Source organism: Rhopilema esculentum, chromosome 4 (genome assembly GCF_057945365.1).
Source record: "Rhopilema esculentum isolate cy_ngs chromosome 4, ASM5794536v1, whole genome shotgun sequence".
Lineage (NCBI taxonomy): Eukaryota > Metazoa > Cnidaria > Scyphozoa > Rhizostomeae > Rhizostomatidae > Rhopilema > Rhopilema esculentum.
Genome location: NC_142818.1, coordinates 3,325,893 through 3,347,298, shown reverse-complemented (window position 1 = coordinate 3,347,298; position 21,406 = coordinate 3,325,893). Strand labels below are relative to the sequence as shown.

At 37.1% G+C, this 21,406-nt stretch overlaps 1 protein-coding gene across 1 annotated transcript; it reads left to right on the top strand.

The window, feature by feature from the left end:
* The first annotated feature begins 49 nt into the window (after window positions 1-49).
* On the top strand, window positions 50-21,072 carry LOC135691028 (bone morphogenetic protein 1 homolog). Its single transcript, XM_065208754.2, has 12 exons — window positions 50-2,966; window positions 7,643-7,777; window positions 11,464-11,578; window positions 12,398-12,629; window positions 13,249-13,447; window positions 14,103-14,495; window positions 15,346-15,702; window positions 16,357-16,491; window positions 17,325-17,444; window positions 17,938-18,060; window positions 18,879-19,183; window positions 19,404-21,072. The coding sequence occupies exons 1-12, from the start codon at window positions 2,858-2,860 to the stop codon at window positions 19,812-19,814; spliced, it is 2,634 nt and encodes an 877-aa protein (XP_065064826.2). The 5' UTR covers window positions 50-2,857; the 3' UTR covers window positions 19,815-21,072.
* Window positions 21,073-21,406: the final 334 nt, after the last annotated feature.

Sequence of the window (21,406 nt, the reverse complement as noted above, 5' to 3'; positions counted from 1 at the left end):
GTTTCTTTTTTTCCAAGGATTTTGCATTTTTTCCTTCGTTTCTACGAACACCTTTCTATAAGAATATACGTTTAGTTTGACTTCAAGGAGAATGCAAATGTAGAATTGAAAAGATGAGATTTTAGTCTGCTTCGCTGGTTTGTCCTCATACCTTGCGATGCCAATTGAAAAGATGAAACATTTGGAAAACCTTGCTAAAGGGATTCGAGGCAGCTATGGAAACAAACAGTGCATTATTGCAAAATGTCAACAGGAAATCTGATTCACAACGTGTTAAAACCTTAAAGAAAATGCCTAAAACAAGTTTTTTATCCATTAAGAAGCTACATGCCAGCTTTGATTTATAAAAAACTTTTGTTCGATAAAGATGAATCATCAAAGGGAACCAGTCTTTCCCAAGGGCTTTGAATTGTGCTTTGTTATCAAAATCCTTGACCAAGATGTCCAACATAATCTTAACCGTTGTTTTTAGAAAAAGTGGGGTTTATGATTGTAAAAACTATTGTCTTTAAATCAAGGCTTTTCTGCGATAGGAGCTGAGTTCTCGAAAGATTAGAATAGCCTTCATTTGTCATTTTACCTTGCGTGAAATGGTATTACGTTCTTAAGTAGAGGGGGCATGCTCCCGTAGCCTCACATCCACAATAGCTCGAAGCACTAGTGACAATAAAGACTTTTCTTTCACATGAACGATCAAAATATTCTGTTCCACCATTTGCCAAATTCTATTTCTTATCGACATGCCCAGATATAACTAGACTTTGACGAGATTATGGTTGAACCTAATATGATAGTGGAAAGCAATCTCTAAATGACGAATAATGGTGTACCTTTTTTTAATTTACTGGTCTAAGCGGTTACTTTAGGCCATGAATACATTATTCTAGCGAGATTTCACGTACGATCTTTGTTTGTATCTCTTTTGAAGACATAAATCTTGTTTGCCTAAAAACAGGATATCATATGATGAAATATTTCGAATTTTTTGTATCTCTGCCAAGATTTCAATCGAATTATAGCAACTTATATTTAAATAGATCAGAGAGCCCTCAATCTCAGGCCATTGTTCCGTTCTATGAGCTTGTTGGTTTCTTATCTCTACGGTTTAGCCTTTTTTGTTTAGGGGGGAGGGGGCTTATTAGAAAGGAGGACCTGTTCACATATTCAAACTTGTCATTTGTCAAATCATCGATTCACATCACAAAATTTATTTTGTTGAAATGTTGCTCCTTTCCCTAATTCCTAATCGGATTTTGACGAGATACCAAATTGGTACCGCGAAGAACTGGGAAACGATTTGTCCCCTCAATCTCCATTTGGCGAAATTTTTTCGCTTTTGCGCTGACGAAAAGCGAAAACCACATGGCGCACAATCAATCCAGCTAACAATAGATTTGCGTGCCAAATAGAAAGCAAATATCAGCGAATATTCTGATTTTGCTTTATTTGTTGAAGCGTAAGAAACAAAGAAACCAAAAGCAAATAAAAGGTTTTGGGTACGTAAATTCTACCAAGAGCTAGGAGCTTACAAAAATGTTTATAGATCTACAATAATATGACTACCAACTATTATTTACCTGTTGTTGTCTTTGGTGGTTCCATATCTAGTGAACGAATCGAAGTTTCGCAAACCAATAGGTGCTAAGGGAGACTATGTGTGACTCTAAAGCGCCTTTTATGGTGATTCGCATGTATCAGTTAGCAGAGCCATAGGATAAGCCCCACAACTGTTGGTAGGATTATAAAAGAAACATGTAACGTACTTGTAACAAGAAATTTTATTTTTTCCTCATCCAACACGAAGCTGCTTTTCGACGCAAACATTTTGCATAGGACTTCAAATTCACCGGCGAAAAAGAAAAAAACTCAAATAGTTTGAACTTTCAAGGCGAACGTCGCGCACAGCGCAGGAAACGAAAAGGTTCAAATGCGCATGCTCATAACCTTTCACCGGCGAAAAACGAAAAAATTTCGCCCAGTGGAGATTGGCCTAGTAACGATAGCATCCTACTCAATGCGAAGTAACGATAGTAACCTCTGTGTAAACATCGGTTTTAGTCCCTATTTTTCCATGATACTTATTCAATGTAGGTCATTTTTTTCTCTAGAAAAGCAAGCACCCAATGGGGTTCTCTCCTGTCTTGAAAGCCCTTTGGGCTCAAAATTAGTGAATTGGAATTTCCTACCTGAGCCACTAAATGCAGCTGTATCGACCACCCTTTCCTTTCTGGGTTTTTTCGGGCTTTGCTTTGCCCTTTTTCTGCTTCAGAACACTAGCCCTACAGTCGAATCTTAACTAACGACCTCATCCACGCATACTTCGCAACAGTAAGCGAGTAATGTGGCGCATCGCTAAATGATAATTAACATTAAATTTATTACATAATCACGCGGAAATGGCAATTGTCCACATATTCAGCATGTCGGAGGAAGATAGAAGCTCGTTACAAACCCGCCTGTGTGTTTATTTTGAGTATTCTGACAAACCTCAAAGAGATTATTATTAGGTGAGATCAAAATTATCATTTGTTTACTCGGCCTTGTAAAGTTGTTGGAAACAAAAAAAGCACGACCAGATTTCCTGTGCATTTCATCAATGAAGTCGACGGGCGGGCGCTCAGCTTGAGTTGGGTGCTGTTCGTGACTATCCTTATCGTGAAAAGCTCACCACAAATCCGTGTGTTGTCAATGCAGAAGATTTACTTAGCAAGCTTCTTGGCCGCTCATCAATTTTCTATTGTTTGATCAGTTCCATGTCGACTGTATTCAAGCCGTCAGCCCCATCTGCATCTCAGAATAAGCATAACATGCGCGTGCACTGTAGGATTTTTATAAGTACTGACCAGGAAGCTTAAGGATGGCCCGCGGAAAGTTGCTTACGATTTTTGTTCTTTGTTGTATGACTGGCATTTACGGCGATAACGAGGAAAGTTTACTGGATGCAGGGCAAGGGTGCGGAGAATCTGGTAAGTTGTTCATTTTAAAGTTGCATTTTTTTCTGACAGGAATAATCACCCATATTATTTTGTTGACAACTTGGTTATTTGGGAAATTGAATCTTAATCAGCTATTCCAGTTACAACGAAACAATACTCCACATGTCTGTCTTAATTAGACTAATCGATTTAAAGGTTATCAAGCTCAAGGAGTTTAATATAAACCACTAAAAAGCCTTCCGAACTTTGTTAAAGATTATATTGAAATTAGCTCAGCGTGTTTAGGTGACGAACTTGGCTTTCGAGGCCCATCCAAACAGTCTTTTATAGGTCAATTGTGGGAGTTCCCTTTCCATCCATCAATGCAAAACAGATCATAGCGCTTCTCTGCTGGTTTTAGTCCAATATACAGCCCAAAAAAATTTATTCGCAGCGCGCCTCCGTAGCCCTTTCATGGTTTGTCATCGACCTTTTTTCATTTTAAAACTTTACGAAGGGTGAAAACTTTCTTCGACCTACAAAAATTTTGTTGGTAGATTTTAAAAGTTCTAAACAAACACGATGTCATCTTCTTTTTCTCGTTTATTAAAAAGCCATCGTCACTTTTTTCTTATCGTTATCACTTTTTTCGCTCGCGTCTTTTTCGCTCCATCTAGATAAACTTTTGCCAGTGTTTCTTTATCACTAAATCTCTTGAATTACCGAATGTCATTTTCTATGAGAATGTACCATTTTTTTAGATTAAGTAGAAGCATCGCCTTTCTATTCAGTATTATTGTGTGAAATACGTTTTGTTATTGTGGGAAAATGCCGTAACAGATTTTTTACCTCAGTTATCAGAAGGTTTCTAATCAAAATCAAAATTTTCCCATGACTGCTATTTTTAATCTAAAGCACAAGTGTCTTTCAATCCCTTATCAATTTATCATCAGAAAATAATTACATTTGTTTCAAACTAGAATTATGACCGTTTTAGCACAATTGGTTGCTATTATCGTTTAGAACCTCTCTTTCAAGTGCTATTTGTATACCATAAAAATACTCAACCCACTTGTGCTGTAGCTAGAGTTGAGGACCCCTTATTTTCTTATATTTGTCGATTTACCGACAATTGACTGTCTCTCGTATGTTGTATTGAAATTTAATATAAATGTTTTACTCATGTCCTTAATAAAATATACCAATGTCAATTTTTGACTGAATCCGAAAAGGCGTTTCGGAATGTATCAAAATGTCCTGTTGCATCGAAACACCCGCTTTGGATCAGGATGATGGAGCAGGAAATCTAACACCCGCTTTCTGTCATAAAAAGCAATACCAACAAACAATCTCCCGAGTATAACAAGAAATTCCACGGAATTAGAAAACAAAACAGCGTATGATGCGAAATGCCCTGTTGAATTTTGTGTCTAAGCTTGAAAAGAATTTTTTAAAAAGGGCAGACTAGAAGAATGCTTATGTAGTCGAAGAATGAAGAGGAGAGTGAGTGAGAAAACAAAGACTCTAACCCTTCACCCAATAATTTTTTTTAATTTTGGCAACCAGTTTGATTTTATTACAAGAGGTATAAAGTTCTATTGAAAGAATGCCAAATGTTCTTCTTGCTTGTGCCAAAACATTTAACAAACAATGGCGATAGGGACCCACAAAGCCGCAAAATCTCATCGGTAAAGTTGTATCGATCAGTAAGCAAGAACTGGCAAGCATACTGGCTATTTAAACAAAAATGAATCATTATTGTGTATCATCTAATCATTGTTATGAAGCTTTTTAAATTGAAATCTCATTCAATACGCCGTGCCCCAGGGCAAGTGTTTTCAGGCCATACCACGTTTGAACTTTTATAGTTCTTTGTCGAATATGAATAAGAAATCGTGTCGTTTTGTCGCACGCTTACATCTAAATTCTTTCCTAACGGGAAAATATTGGCAAAGCTTTAGTAGCAATGATGAAAACTTCTGTTTACCGATCGGTCATAAAGTGCCCGATGGCCTATAGACGGAGTTGTACAAGCCGACAAAGAGTTCACTTGTCTTGAGTAACTGCTTTTTGAGCCTGCTGTCGAAAACGAGGTTGGTCTCCTGTAAAGACCTACACTCATTTTTTTTATAAGAAACTGGCTATAAGAAACGGGTACTGGACAGTCAGAAAAAGTTAAGATACTTCAGTACTCGAAGCAAAAATATTAAGAAACTATTAAATCGTGATAAAACTGAAAACAACGAAATTTTGTAAAATCCAAGAACAAGATTGCCCTGTTGGCCTAGAACTTAAGAGATAAGGGATAAAAATATCCTTCCCACATCTAAATACAGCATCGGAACGGAAGCGAATCTCTTGACGTGATAAAAAAGATCACGAACATTTTATAACATCATTCATGACATCATAATTAAGAAACTCTTAAGAAACAATGAGTATTGAAATTTCCAGAACATTAAGAAACTGGAGTACTCAATATCGACCTTTGTTTCCTATAAAAAAATGAGTGTATTTTCGGAAGATGGCAAGACCTATTTTCGAAGTTTCAGAGAAGACATGGCAAAGTATAGAATAGCCACACAGACTAGGGGAACGTGGAATTTTATCGAGGGGCGTAAGTGGTTCCCTTTTTATGGGGGAAATTTTCAGCGTTTTGGTGTTATGCCTCTGCAGAGGAAGAACTTTAAAATGTCGATATCAATTACCGAACTAATGGCAGACCCTTGTTCTGCTTAAACGTTGAGGCGCTGTTCCACATCATTACGACCAGTCGATCGATATGAGAAATTAAGTTGAAATCGAATCAGGGAAGCCTCTTTTAACTTATAGCGTTGGTTTTAACGATACAGTTGTAAAATTATTTTTGGATCTTTAATAAAAATGTTGCATAATCTAGCATGATTACGGCTGCATTTGATGTCGAAAGATCAAAGACTTCTTCACCGTCAGACGACGGGTAACTGGTGAAGCCCCAGGTTAGGCCCATCGGCGCCAACCCTCAGAGAATCAGATAATAAATGCCCTTAGTGAAAGCCTGCAAAATCTTTTTCTCCCTTCATTGTCACTCAGTGGTGGGCTCATTTTTCAAATGGGGAGGGGGGCAATGTCCACAAAAACAAGCAAATTAGCCTATAAATGACATAATTTTGGCGACAAAACCAACAATTTGGCAAAACCTAGGGGGCAGTTGCCCCCCCCCCACACACCCCCGCAATTTCCACCACTATGTCACTTACTACATTGCAACAACAATGTGATGAAACTAAAAACTAGTGAGGATGCCACATATGGAATGCAAAAGATGCGAAAAATGCCTTTTTATAAGACGGTCACTTGTAAGTGTGGAAAACTGGGAGATATCTTGATAAACTGACAACCTAAAATGCTTCTACAAACACCCAGGGAGGGGCTAAAGAGGCTGTTGGCATCTGATCATTCTGCTTCTAACGTCAATTTTGTCCACCTTCTCTCAGCATAAGAATTTTACAGCATAACGTCACACTTATTTAAATTATACCCCCTCCCCCTGTTTTTCGATTTATATTTCGCATGAAAATGTTTCCCCAAGGGTCCTAGGTTTTTTCCTCATTTTCCCTTAAATTTTTTTATAGCCTTATCCACATCATCTAAACATTAAGTTGAGCATTTTCCATTTTATACTCTCAGAAAAGGTTTCCTATCAAATAAATTCAAGTCAGTTTCACAGAGGCTGTTGAATAAATAAGCAGATTGAATTGACTGCTCGTGTTTATTAAATGCAGGAAATATTCATTTCTTAAATGAAATTCAGCCTTAAGCCATTCGATATCAATTTTAGGAGTAATCCACGGAGACGTCTCCTTGTTGATCCTGACTGGCATGCGTGCCAACCAAATAGTCCAGCCTTAAAACAATTACAGCTTAAAAAATGTAGTAACAGCGTCACACATTACTTGCCATACATTCCGGACAACTGCCTTTCAGATCGCAGACTGTCTTTTGGATTATAAAAAAATTATTTTGCTCATTAGATCTTATCTGATTGGACCAGCCTGAATCCTTCGATGAAGAGTCTTATCTTGATGATTAATATTTTTAAATTAGTTTTTAAATGAAGAGCTGTATTGTTCTCAAACCTTTTATTGACTTTTATAGGGTAATCTATAAAGTTCCAATTCTTATCACGCTCTGCCATAAAGGACAGAGTGCTGGCTCTACACAAGGGCTGGCGCTTCCGACAATAGCAGTCTCTTGTTAGACATACTGTCACATTAATGTTAAGAATCAGTAATGCTGGGGTCTTATTACTTGCAACAGGGTTAGGGTATGTTCCATAGGCATTATATTTTATCATATGTGCGTCAAAGATAATGTCCTAATTTTGCCAGCTTTTCTTGTGCTACTCCCTTGAGCGCTAATTGCATATTTGTTTTGGTGTCATTGAAGTAGCGTTTGTGACATCAAAGTACAATTTGTGCTATTTAACTGCCATTTGTGACATTTGAGTACTGTTTTTTATATGAAAGTACCATTTGTGACATGGAATTACCGTTTGTGACATTAATGTACCGTTTGTGACATGAAAGTGACGTTTGTGACATTAATGTACCATTTGTGACATAAAAATTACCGTTTGTGACATGAAAGTGCCGTTTGTGACATGAAAGTGAGTTGTGACATTAATGTACTGTTTGTGACATGAAAAAGTGCCGTTTGTGACATTAAAATATCGTTATTGCATTTAGGCCAGTTGTTTGATGCTCCCATTCCTGGTGTTTACAAGTATCATAGCAAACGAAGTCGACGTGCTGTCGTTGCTGATTCTTCCAAATTATGGCCAAATGGAATTATTCCCTATGTTTTTGATAACAGTATATCAGGTAAGTTGACCAACAATTCCAACTATTTGTTATACTCTAGCATCATCTAAAAAGATAGAAATCAATCAATTCAAGTGTACACATTAAGGGTATGATAATGAAATAACCCAAGACATTGCTGCGAAGACAATTTCTCGTCACTTGTTGAAAACCGATTTGTAGAGTACGGTAATTTTCCAAATATTTTCTTGGATATTTATTTTGAATGTTGAAGCAAAAGGCATTTTATCGATAATCGCAGACCATTGATTTTCAAATTTGAGATTTTACTTTCGTGCCCATTTTCTAAAAGCAGCATTTGCAGTTAGAAAGTATTTTTGAGACCTCTTGGATTTGAAATATCAGTTACTGGACACCGATATACGTAGAAAAACTAAGGTAAAATTTTCACGAACATCAACTATGTAGAGGCCAAGGTATTTTTTAAGCAGTAGGAGCACCAACTTCTTTTTTCTCGCATACTTTTCAGAACTGGCAGCTTTTATATCTTAGAACTAGTCCTAGGGCAAAGTGAAGCACACTTGAGGCTCTCCGAAATAGAAGTCAAACTTTGACAAGGATTTTAATATATTGACCTTAGATTTGAATGCCTTTGTACTTGAAAAGTAGAAAAAATGTCTTAACAGGAAGGATTTTTTAGAGTTTGGAAGTTTCTTACCGCGAGAGTGTCATTTTATATGGTATTGGTTAACAACTCACAAAACCTATTGATATACTTAAGGCAAAATTTCGATTAGCATTGTGCCTAGAAGAGCACTGCTGTCCTAAAAATGCTCCAGGTAAGAGTCTCACATATCACATTGCCTAAGAATATCAAAGTAGAGTATATTTTTTTGAAAACAAGAACCCTTTATTCACGAGGATTCAAAATCCATTAACCGTTAAGAGTATCTATCTAATCTAATATAATCTAATATAATCTAATAAAATCTAATAAAATCTAATAAAATCTAATATAACATGTCAAGCCAGAATGTAATACTTTATAATATGCTATAATCGTCGTTTTATTATAATCATATTGCAATAAAATATAAATGAAAATTTAAATTGAAAAGCTACTCTTTGTTGAAATCGAATTACAAATTAAAGGTTTTCTTGGTTGAACAACCAAAGTTTCAAAATATGGAAAATTCTAAGCAAAACAGGTGCGCAAAAATTATCGAATATTTTTTAAAAAATGAAGAAAGCTTATTTTATTTTGAAAATAAAGTGAACGCCTTTGGACACAAGTTTTGTTTTATAGTTCAACCAACGCGTAATTCAATGTCGTGTTTTGCGATTTTGCCAATTCATGCCCGTTATATTTGTAAACTCAAATTCAATCGTTTACCTAGGATCATCCCTGACTGAATAAACTATGAAAACATTCTTTGTTAATTTCTTATGAGCGTGAATTTGTAGCAAATTATTTTACCGTTATTTACCATTCGAATTGAAAACAACCAAATTCTGAAAGATATTTTGTTATCATCTTGATCAGATTTCAGTAACAGGCACCTGTAAACAACGGACAAATGATTTTGTTTCGAAATCAATAATCTTTAGATCAATAATGTGAATTGAGGTCAATATTCTTTAGGTTAAAGCCTTTAACAATTTATTCAAGATAATGAAAGTTTTTCTACAAAAAACACTGGTTCTAAAGTGTATTTCCTTGTACTTCTTTCAAAGAACAAAGATTTTATTGTTATTTCAAGTTATGTTTTCTAGGGAATTTAAATGCATAGTCATCTTCAAACTTCCTTAAAAAAGAAATTAAACCAAACTTTTTTTGCTAAATCCTGAATCGCCGTGATAAATTTATATGTAATCCAAAAATTACCTTGTAATGCGAATTATTTTTCCTGTACAATTGTGGCTGGAGAAATCGATTAAGCGAATAAAATATTTTGTTTCATTTCCTCTTTAAAAGTTTTGGAAATGCACTTGTTCGGGAGACGCAACTATTAATGCTTTGTTTCGAAACAATACCGTCTTAAACCAATTAGTGTTGTGGGGTCATAGCACATGCGCATTAATAACAATATTCGCACAGCTATTCTGTCTGCGACCACCAATGAGGTATACCGCATTGGCGACCACACAATTCTTGAACTTCCTGCCAGGGCTTCAAGTGATAATGCGCATGTGCAATGACCCCGAAACGGGGGCTAGTGCATGTCTGTTGGACGGGCATGATTCATCCCCCGAACAAGCACAGTAAAGTGCAAGAGTTCGGAAGCACGCTGATCCATATCTATCAGTGGCGTGCCGAAAGACCTTCAAATGAGAAGAGAGGAGAAGGTGTATTCAGTTGCCGATAGGTCGTAATATATTTCTTTGTAACAGGCTGCATATACGTGTGTTTAGGCTGTATTATCAATCAGGGACATCACTATTGAGTGAGGGTAGGGGTATGAAGGCGGCGTTAAGATTGTTCAGGAATTTTAATGAAGGCCACCACCATGGTTGACGACAAAGGAAAATTGCAAAGGAAACATTCTAGGGATGGTAGGAAAATGCTTCTAAATATTTACAACATCTAGACCTCTAGACTCATGAAAGACCCTAGACAATATTCATAGCCCAGGGCCGTTGCGAGGCAAGCCTTGTTTGGGTTTACTACGAATTTGCCTGATTAAAGAAAATTACCTGGAATTCTTTAGCTATTGACACCATACGCCACAAAACAGTGGGTCAATTCAAAAGATCTCTTTATACGTTATAAAATGTTTTTTTCAAAGTCATCCTTATTTGAGTATATCAGACCATCCTACTCTTTAGATCTGTTTATCGGAACATACCCAGGATGAAACCACATTCCGAGGCGGCACCATGGTTGCCACTGAAGGAAATAATTGAATTATCTTCCTTCCAGCTTGTTGGAAAATGCACTTTTGAAACAATTTTTAGTAAAGCAAGCTTTCCCTTAAATGAATACCTACAGGCAGAAAGCTATTTGATAGTTTTAATCGATTTTATTGTGTCGTTGTTATACATTTTAGCTTATGCAACATGATTTTCTCCAGATTGGAACATAATCTCTCAGCTTTTTATTCCTAGCATTTCTTATCATTTCAGTAAATCAAAACTCCTTGCACCCTCCCAGTAATTTTATGAAATGGCGCTTCCGATGAATAGTAGTTCACAATTATAGACAAACGGAAATCTTTATCTGAACTTTCACCAATGGTACATTCTTATCGGTGTCGGTGGGCTCCTCAAAAACATCCCTACACCTCTTACCTTCACACGCTCCTGGTATTTCATTTGTGCAAAAATCATGTAGATTCAGCTTGAGATCTCGAGGTCCTGTATGGTGATCGTTGTTGAGCACATCAAAGTTGGTAGGAAAGAAGAGGTGGTCTGTTGCAAAACTATTCTTGTTCTGTTCGAAGCGATTTATCATGGATTGTATTGTCAGCCTCTAGTACTGTTGGGTTCTTTTACGCAAATTGTCTTTCCTAACTATTTGGCGTTTGGCGCCCCTACAAGGTAAAGTTTCATTTTGGCCCCCTGCCCCTGCCCCTTGCCAGCACGCCACTGTCTGAAAGGCGTAAATGTTGTAAAAATACTGCGAGTGCCTATTTAAATAAAGATCTATTGATCATTGGTAATTTTTTTATTTCTCATTCCTTGATATACAACAAATTGAATATTCGCTTTAAACATCATCAGTTTAAATAGTCTCCTTTTCGTTTCAGCCTCTGGACGGAGACTAGTGCGACGTGCGATGAACCTCTGGGAAAAGCAGACTTGCATCCGGTTTAAGAAGAGAGTTAACGAGACTGATTACGTTAGCATGTATCGAGGAAGAGGGTATGGAAATGTATACTTGCAGATTTAGTTAATGTAATATCGATGAAATATCGATTTACTGATATATGTCGAATGGAGCAGGGATTGCAAGATGACAATAATTTTACCATTTCTTATGGGAAAACGTTAATGAATTCTTTGGTCATCAGAAATTTGAAGAATTAGAGTTGGCATGACGAACTAAGGGTTTTCCTCAGCCAATTGCAATTTTCTAATAGACATTATGCTGTTGCATCTGTCGACCTTTCTAAAGATGAGGGAACCGTCCTTTTACTGCGCGAGATAGTATGTTTCTGATAATTACTAAATTTAGAATCTCCCTTATATTAGGCTGCATGCACCGTTGAGCTTGATCGATAATTAAACGATTTAAACCAATCAGAGATAACATGGATTCTAGAGCTTTTGAATCAAAGGGCTGTGTTCCCGTTGAAGTGAAATGTGGCTAGAAAAATTTTGTTCCCTGTTTGGTTTTTGCGACAAATGTGTCAACAGCGAAAGTAAATGCTTCCATTATCATCAGTCAATTCCAGCAATTTAATATTATTGCCATTCCCGATTGCTTTTTGCTCGCAGTTTCAAATGTCGTCCGCTACCGCAGCTAGGCCAGCCAAATTCGTTATGGCGGGAAAACCTTTTGTTCATGCTAGCCAATCATTGAGGGCACAGACTGCCCTTAATACCTACATCCATGTTATTTGCCCATACTTTCGCATCTCCTTTCTCGGTTTCATGTTGCACACATGAAAAAACCTCTTCTTCTTCTGATCTTTGAAAGAAAGGCTGGTGACGTCACCTGTATTGCGTTTTCTTTTCAAGATGCTGCTCTCATGTGGGAAGGAGAAGAGGCAAGCAAAGTCTCTCTCTTGGTATCGGCTGCTTGCGTCACGGCATAATCGTTCACGAACTTGGCCATGCAATCGGTTTTTGGCATGAACAAAACCGTCCTGACCGCGGCAGTTTCATCGACATCCTTTACAACAACGTTGAAATGGGAAAGGCTATCAATTTCAACTTAGTTGAAGAAGGCCGCGTTCGCACTCTTGATCAGGTATTCTTCATTTGCTGTGAAACTGCACAAATATTGTAGGCATTCGAAGTAAGAGCTCCTCTGCCATGAAACGTAATGCTAATCATAATGACTTCCTTGTGATTTACCGACGTTTATACTCTAAAGACAAATAGTACTCAAGCATCATATATTAGCACTTTTTGATGCTCTCTTCAAATTTTAAGGTACCAAAGTCTTATTTTACACAATCTAATGCCATTTGTCCCAGTGCTAGGTAAGGGGACAAGCTACCCGCTTTTCATTCGAAGCAAACATTAACGTTGCAGAACGGGAAAATATAAGTTGCAAAAATCTGCCTTCTTCGACCTACATTTCTTTTTATGGTTCCTGTTTTTATATTTTGGAGGTTTTTCCCATGTCTGACCTATTTTCCTAATTCCTAATAAAAAATTTAGGTCTTGATGAATGAAATTTGTCTGTTATTGATTGATAATCTTAGTTACATCTATTTTGACACCTATAACAGATTTTCCACTTAATGTTTCTAGAAAAAAATTCCTGTTCCGTGTGTGCAACACATCTCTATAAAGTCAATAAAAGAATTCGTGTTCTCATGAATCTCTAGCAGTTATTATATTGAAATGGTTTTTCTTTGCAGGATTATGATTATAAATCGATTATGCACTACGGCTCCAAGTTCTTTAACAAAGATGGCGGCGATACGATCAGGCCTAAGGAATTCTACCGAATCGATCCAAATGTAATCGGCAGTCGATATTACTCCCACTCTGGGGATATTCTCAGTGAGCTGGACATCATGAAGGCAAATATCATGTATAAGTGTACCAAAGTGCGTGGTGAGTGTTCTCTAACAGATTACTTAAGAGAATGAATCGGACAATAGTATAAGAGCAACTTATGGTACAATATGCTTTTGATACATTGCCTGCACCAACAAACGAGATAAAAAAAACGAGATTTCAAAACTTAGTTCTTTTTTCCCCTTTTTGAATTTCTTACATGATCTAAGTACTGGTGACCAGTGTGTGGATACGTTATAGTACAAGCTTCCTTCTGACATGACATTTTGTGACCCCAATATACAACGCAATTTTCATAGCGTTTTTAATGATAAGTAATTCACGCAATTGGAGAATCACGAACAGTAAACAAAAGAGGGTTGCCAAGGACATGCAGAGCCTACCCCACAAAGTTGTAACTGGGGGCCAGGGCTAACAAAAGTTGGGGGCCAAGGCTTCTTTCGAACTTTATTGCAGCTTTGAAATTACTTGCTTTGCAAAAAGATGGGGGGGGGAACCATGGCTTCCAGCCCCCAGTTGTGTGAGCCCTGATATAGCTTGTGCTTTGATGTAGCGTCTTCCTTTATGGATTTATGAGGTCGTCCTCTGGCCCTAGAATGCATTTGAGGCTTCAATTTCTTATGCCCACAATTCAATAAAGCGGTGTGAACCATTGCGCTCAATATCCATTTACCATATTTTTTTGTCATAGAATGTGGAGGTACATTATTCAGCAGCAATGGTTACATCAAGTCTTCTTCGAGCCCAAGGGATGGTAAAAACAAAGAAAAAGATTGTGCCTGGATTATAAGCAGAGATAAAAACCCAAAAAGCACAAAAATCACAGCAACTTTCACTTTATTATTCGAGGAATTCAATGTTGGATTTCGCACCCCGACAGAAGGACACTGCGAGGGTGATTACCTTGAAGTTAGGGAGGGTAAAGGATTTCTGTCTCCATTTCTTACGCGGTTGTGCGGTCATGGAATTCCGGAGCCTATAACGACGTTTTCAGAAAGTGTTTACATCAAGTTGCATCGTACAAGTGATGGAAATGATTTACAGAAAACGCCTCCTAAGATAAAGATCCGTTACAAGTCTGACGGTAAGTAAAGCCAGTGTATGAAATAAGAATTCCTTTTTATTTCTCTCGGTTGATCTCAAACTCGAAAGTTGTCTAGTAAAACCCCCACGAAACTGAGGTCCGCCGAGAGCTTATCTTAGGGCCTGGGGGAAAAGAAAGACGACATTAGTCCCGTGATGACGTCATTAAAATAGTGATTGATGTTGTAGCTGTTTTTGCTAGAATCTTTGGTATAACTTTATAGGGCCACTCTCAGCTTGAGGAATGGGCCTTATTGATTTTGATTACAGTGTTTGAATTTAAAAGGCCCAAAATTATTACAGTATATTTCCACTTGTGCACCAGTAGCGTTAAAGTAATCAAGCCCCATAAAATTAGTTTCATAACATTTCCAATTGCATCATACTGAATTAGCTAATTATATATTTGATAAATCAAGGGACAATCAGCATTCCTAGCCGTTTACAATGATAAATTCAAATAAAGATATTCGAGATAACAGGTACTGGATAAAGCGAGTACTTTTGCTTTTTCTAGACAATTTTCATTTTTGAAGTATATCTAAACATTCTGTACAATTGTTGTACAGAATGTAAAGTTAGAAATATAAACTAAAACTAATCAGTGTAGAACAATGTGGACATTCAAGTGTACAATATTGGTTATGGACCATCTCGACCTAGCTATTTCCATAAATTAGTAGAAATGAGAGATGAAAACAAAGAAATAGATTGAAAAATAGATTGAAAACAAAAGACCGGGGCTATAAAAACCAGACTTTTTCTTGGAACTGTAATGTTTTAGTCTTTTTAAACAGTTGAGATAGACTAGCGTCTGACTTTGCAGCAACGTTTTTCTTCTTGTCCCTCAGTGTGTTCAAAAACCTTTGTTGGTTTGAGTGACAATATAGAGAGCCCAGGATTCCCTTTAGTATATCCAGCAGATACAGACTGTCTGTGGAAGATCAAACTTCGAAAAGGGTACAAAATCGTCCTGAAGTTTCACGGCTTCGGTTTGCGCTTATCAGCAACCGAACACGAGTGCCCAGACTACCTGGATCTGATTGAAGGTGGTAGCGAGGCTGTTTTCAGAGGACGTTATTGTGGGTCACATAGTCCAAACGAGGTTAGGTTTAATACAAACGAAGCCATAATACGATTGCACACTTCAAATGATTCGCAAAGCGATGATGCTGCAGCTGGGTTCAGTGCTTCTTACTATGCAGAAGGTAACAATCATTATTATTATTTTTTTGTAACGGTGATGTTTTCAAGATATAGCAATGCTTGAAATTGGCGATGCTTGCTAGCGGTTTCATACCACAGCAACAACCACCGCTTAGCAATAGTTTAGATTAAGGCAGTAATACTGTTTATATATAGCAGCAGAACTTGTCTACTTAGAAATAACCTATAATTTAGTTTGCGGAAACTCGTCAAATGAAGTTAAACGCTTCAAACAAGTTGAACTTTGATTGATATTATAGAGCCCTATTTCTTTTGTCAAGGTTTAATAATTTACTTCAAGGTTAGGCTCTTTGGAATCTCAAATCTGCAGCTCTCAATAAAATGTCTTTATGTACGTGAAAGATGGTGGCATAGGACAATTCAGGCCAATGCTGATGAAATTCACAAAAAGTCACAAAGCTCCACGCACAGTGTATCACAGAAAAATCAAAACCAAAATATTGCCAGTTAGAAAATTACAGACAAGTTTTGTCGTGCTTTTTTCAAAGCTTTAGAATGATAGATATGAAATGATATTGAACAGTGCAACGTTTTTGCTTAATTTTGAAGTTGTGGCCTTTGCAAGGTTTCTGTAAGGTTTCTAGAACATAAATTCTTATCAGGTTACCCTGAGCTGTATTTCTTGTTTTTTGAAGATGTAGACGAGTGTCAAACTGGACAGCATCAATGTGATCTATCCTGCAGCAACTACGAAGGAGGCTACGCATGCGCTTGTCTGCCTGGGTATCGAACTGTGTTTATTAAAGATCGACCGAAAGGATCATGTGTTGGTAAGTGATGCATAGATTAGACTCGAATTCATGTGTTATCCTGTTATTTTAGAAAAATGGTTTTGACCTTACTGTGATTTTGTTCATCTTTTACAATTTTGCTTTGTGAAACAACTAGCAAGCAACGGATGATTCATTCTCTTGAATTTTTTAAAAAAGAAAGAAATAATCTATTAATAGCCTCCAAATTTTTCGATGCTATCCACGGTTGAAAAAGTAAGGGGTTGATATTTTTATAGAAAAATTTGTGATTTCACCCTTTTTAGAATAAACCAACCCAATATTGCCACTCTTTAAACTTTTCTGAAATTTTTGATGAAAAATGCGACAATTTTTAAATTTTTTGTAAAACCTCTTGGCTGAGATCTCTCAAAACCACTCAGTTGTGGAGCCTCTTGAAACCACTTTATTGTTTAAACTAATGGATTGTTTGAATTAGGCGAAAATAAATAGAAAAATGTACATCTACAGTGAAGAAAACGGGTTCCCTTTACATTTCATGAATTTCAGATTCTGTATGTAGGCCGAGACGCAACTCGTGTCAAAAAAGATTCGATACAGATTGCATTTATAAGGATTTAACAGTACCCCAATCATTTACACGAGTTCCGATCCAAAACCACATGGATTTACTCAGGACCCAACTCGGATAAGATCTACAAGCTACACGCATGCGTATTCAAAAGATTAGTTGGCAAAAGAAGGTTACACGGAATCCAATCCAAATCCGTACGATCGCATTTTAAAATATCTTAATCATTTGCGTACTATTTTGGATTCGATCCTGGTCGGATCGACGCTTGTATAACTGGAGACTAAATATTTGATCTTAGATATTGATGAATGTGCTGTTGGTAATGGTGGATGCTCCCATAAATGTGTAAATACGGATGGTGGCTTCTTCTGTTCCTGTCCTAACGGTCTCACATTAGCAGCAAACTATTCATGCGTTGGTAAGTGATAGTCGAACAATTTTCTAAGCTATCGGTATGCTTTAATATTCCCGTTATAAATGGTAAAGGGCATGTCTGCAAGATTGTTGAACCTCACTTGAGACACCTCTGAATGGCGCTGAATTGCTGCCTTTATTATGCATCATCGTTTTCTTTGATTGCAAAGCTACGGTGGTTAACTTTAAGATCATTTTTTGACTTCAAAATGGCAACAGTGATCTACAAATCTCTTTATGGATTAGCTGACGAATATATGCAACAAGAGTTTTTGAAAAATTAAAGGTCTCTTCGTAATACCAATACAGATCTTAAATTCATTTAACAGCGTTCCAATGGGCAATGTACCTTCTCAAATTTAAGTAGAACTGTTTGAGAAGAATAAACTAAGCGAAGAAACCTCCACAGAGTGTCGAGGGTTTGCTTCTACAGAATTAAAGAAGTTAAATCAGCAAACGGCCAGCTATTATTGTTAACATATCTTGTTTCGTTTCAGATATCGATGAATGCCGCCCCCCATTCAGCTTCTGTTCTCATCGTTGTCAGAACACGTTTGGTAGTTACCAGTGTTCTTGCCCTCCAGGTTACATCATCCAAGATGATCAAAAAACCTGCAAAGGTTAGTGCAGAAGAGTCTCGTTTAATATATTAAACTCTCCTTTTGTAGGAATGTTCGTGCATTACGTAATCTGCAATCAAAGGCATGATAGTACATCGCTACGCACAGATCCATGACGTCTTGTTACGCTACAGTGAAACTAGCCTTTTTCGCACAAACATTTGATTTCCAATTATGCAGAAAAAGAACAGCAGGCTTTGGGAATTTTTCAAAGATCCATTCCGAAAAGAAAAGATGCCTCAACCCGCTCGAATGTGTGATTTCATTCTAGAGGCTTAAATTAATTGTTTCTGCATAGGATTCAAATACCATACCAAGGTCTGCATGAAAAAACTTAAGAGAAGCTTTTATGTTCTTCTTGTAAAGCTGTGCACCCGCTGAGTTCTCTGGCACTTTTTCGTCATTTTGGCCAGTGCCTAATTCAAGGGACTTTTACAATACAACTAATTATGTCTAAATATGTTTAGGCCCCTCTAGGGGGGCCCAGAAAATTTTTAAAACTGAATGCCTTAGATTGGCTAAAAATGCATTTCTGAGACATAAAATGATTAGAATATGATGTGAAAAACACCTCATGGAGGAATTAAATTTACATTTGCTTTTAAGATTTTTTAATAAACATAACGCTTAGAGAGACAATCCTCCCACTAGTTCCTGATTTCAAGACCACAATTTGGATTTTCAAAACCACTATTAGTGTACAAGACCACACTAAATTAGGCACTGATTTTGGCTCTCTTGTCCCAGCGCTGACTACATTCTCGAGTGCTTCTTGTCTGTTCATAAACAATAAAGACTTTTCTCTTCGTTTTCCATAGAACTCACAAGGTGCGGAGGAAAACTGATATCTACTGTAGGCATCATTGAGCCTCCCGTGGTTCCATTATCATACACACGAGAAATAAATTGTCAATGGCACATAAAGGTGGACAAACATTTTGGATTGGCAATGTCATTCCAAATGCCATGGAAATTAATTCAAAACTGTCAGAGTTACTTACTTTTGAAATCAGAAGGTGGAAGAAACGGTGAACCAAGAAACGTAAAGATCTGCTCAAAGTCAGACGTCTTGGATGAGCTTACCTTCAAATCAAATTCTGTCATCCTTGAATACCATACAGAGGTATTTATTTTCAAATTCTACTACCTAAATGCAGATCAGCTTCTGTGAACGTGACTATAAACCAGTAGCCCGTTAATTTTGTAATATCTGTTTCAAATTTTCTACCTCTTGAAACAAATCTTTCTTTAGAATTTTTGGCTGGCTCCACCTTCAGTCTCTACAGGATTTTTTTAAGTAAAAACAGAGCTGATAACGAAAAATATCAAATCTTTGTTTGCAGAAACCGTACATGAAGTCATTCACCGTGCGATATCGCAGTGTCCGTCTACAAAGTGATTTGTGTGGAGGAGAAGTAAAAAAGAAACATGGCCTAATAAAGACACCAGGCTTCCCATTTCGATATCCAAACAAAGTCAACTGCATTTGGAAAATACAAGGGAGAAAGGGGTTGAGGACTAAAATCACATTTATTGATTTTAGTGTTGAATTTAGTAGAAATTGTTTATATGATTATGCTGAAATAGAAGAATATAATTCAAAGCAGTCAGTAGCGAAAAGAATAGGTAGATTTTGTGGAGATGACCTTCCACCGGCCATTGTAATAAGTTCTTATAATGACATTCACATCAAATTTGTATCAGATGCTACAGTTAGGAAACGAGGTTTTCAAATTCAATATACGCGATTGTAATTGTCATATTTACTGTTCTATTTTTTTTCTATTTGTAATGGAACTGGCAACTCATTTGTACATTTCGTAGCAGTGCTGTGAGTTTTAGATGTTTGTACAGAAGAATTATTATGTACTAAATAACAATCCTGTAAGAAAGACATGAGTCTGAAGCCTCCCCTTTTAGACTTTAGAATAGCTGCAATTTACAACAGCTTATACACATAACACTGCAAGGAAAACTTACCCCCAGAATTTATGATATTTACTCCTGTAATATTTGTTTCTAATGACTGTATACAGCGTTATTTACAACAGCTCATGTCGACTGGATATGATGTACCATGGCATGCTGAATAATTGATACAGTCGAGAGAAAGAGCTGGCTACAGCTCAGGAGACTTTGCACGAAAGACAAATGCATACGCTTTTTCATCAGGTTTATTCTGGAAGGCTATCAAATACACCAGTTTTCTTACGACACTGTTTGCTATCTGTTATTCAAAGTATCATATAGTACTTTGGTGTTGTTTTTTTCATCTCGTGTTCTTAGATATTGCATTTTTATTCTACTACATTAAGCCTCCATCAACGGACAACTTTGGTTAAAGGACACCTCTGGTTAACGGGCAACTCTTGTTGACGGGCACCTCTTGTTGACGGGCATCTCTTGTTGACGGGCACCTTCAATTAACGTTTATCTCCCGCCATTAAGAGTAGCTCTGGTACAATGCCTGCCAAAAGTGTTGGAACACTGGTATCAATTTCCAAGGTCAAAATCAATCATCCCCCTCTCTCCCCTACAGAACAATGTTGGTTTACTATCAAACGGGTTAGGATCTTAGGAAGCACTTTCTTTTACGATTCTTTTATAATATTTCTCCAAATTATCAACATTGTTTTAGGAGGAAGGGGGTGGAAGTAGAATTTTTTTTCATGAAAGGAATGAAATATATCAAATGCAGCATAAATTGCTGGGTGTTCTAAGTACTTTTGGCAGGCATTGTACTTGAGTATAGTTAAGTAGAAAGTAAAGGGCTGACTTTTTGGTGTCCAATGTAGGGCGTCCACTCTGAGTTTAATGTTTTGCCTTATATTTATTAACAATTCGCTATAAGAATTTTGTAAACCGTTTATTGTTAATGTCAATGGGCCTTAATGAGAATTTGTGCTACTAGAGTAAAAGTCCTTGCATATTGAGAGGGCAAATGTATCGAGGAATAAAGTATCCTTTAACTGACACGATGAAATCAGTAGCAGTCTTTTATCAGATAGATAAGGTTTTTCTCTGATATATTTTCCGTCTCCTTACTCATTCATATTTAAGAGAGACGAATAACATCAGGGCTATCGCTACAGACAGGTTTTTGGGGGTTTCAAAAGATAGGTTTCTCTTGAAAAATATCCATTGTGCATACGAGTTTTTGCCATGTAGGTGTGCTGCGTCGGCCATTGTTCCACTTTGTCGGCGAAGGGATCGGCGCACCTTCCTCCCTTGAGCACATTATCTAGCGACGGCCCTGGACAAGTTCCTAAATTCTTTTTTGAAAACGTCTTTGAAAATGCAGTGAAATTGACAAAATCGTCACATTTCAATTGCCAGAATTTTACAA

Bases quoted from the DNA above. Each gene is read 5' to 3' on its own strand.
- LOC135691028 (XM_065208754.2), top strand. From the start codon at position 2,858: ATGGCCCGCGGAAAGTTGCTTACGATTTTTGTTCTTTGTTGTATGACT. The intron at 17,445-17,937 runs GTAAGTGATAGT...GTTTCGTTTCAG, and splicing joins AGCAAACTATTCATGCGTTG to ATATCGATGAATGCCGCCCC. The intron at 19,184-19,403 runs GTATTTATTTTC...CTTTGTTTGCAG, and splicing joins TCCTTGAATACCATACAGAG to AAACCGTACATGAAGTCATT.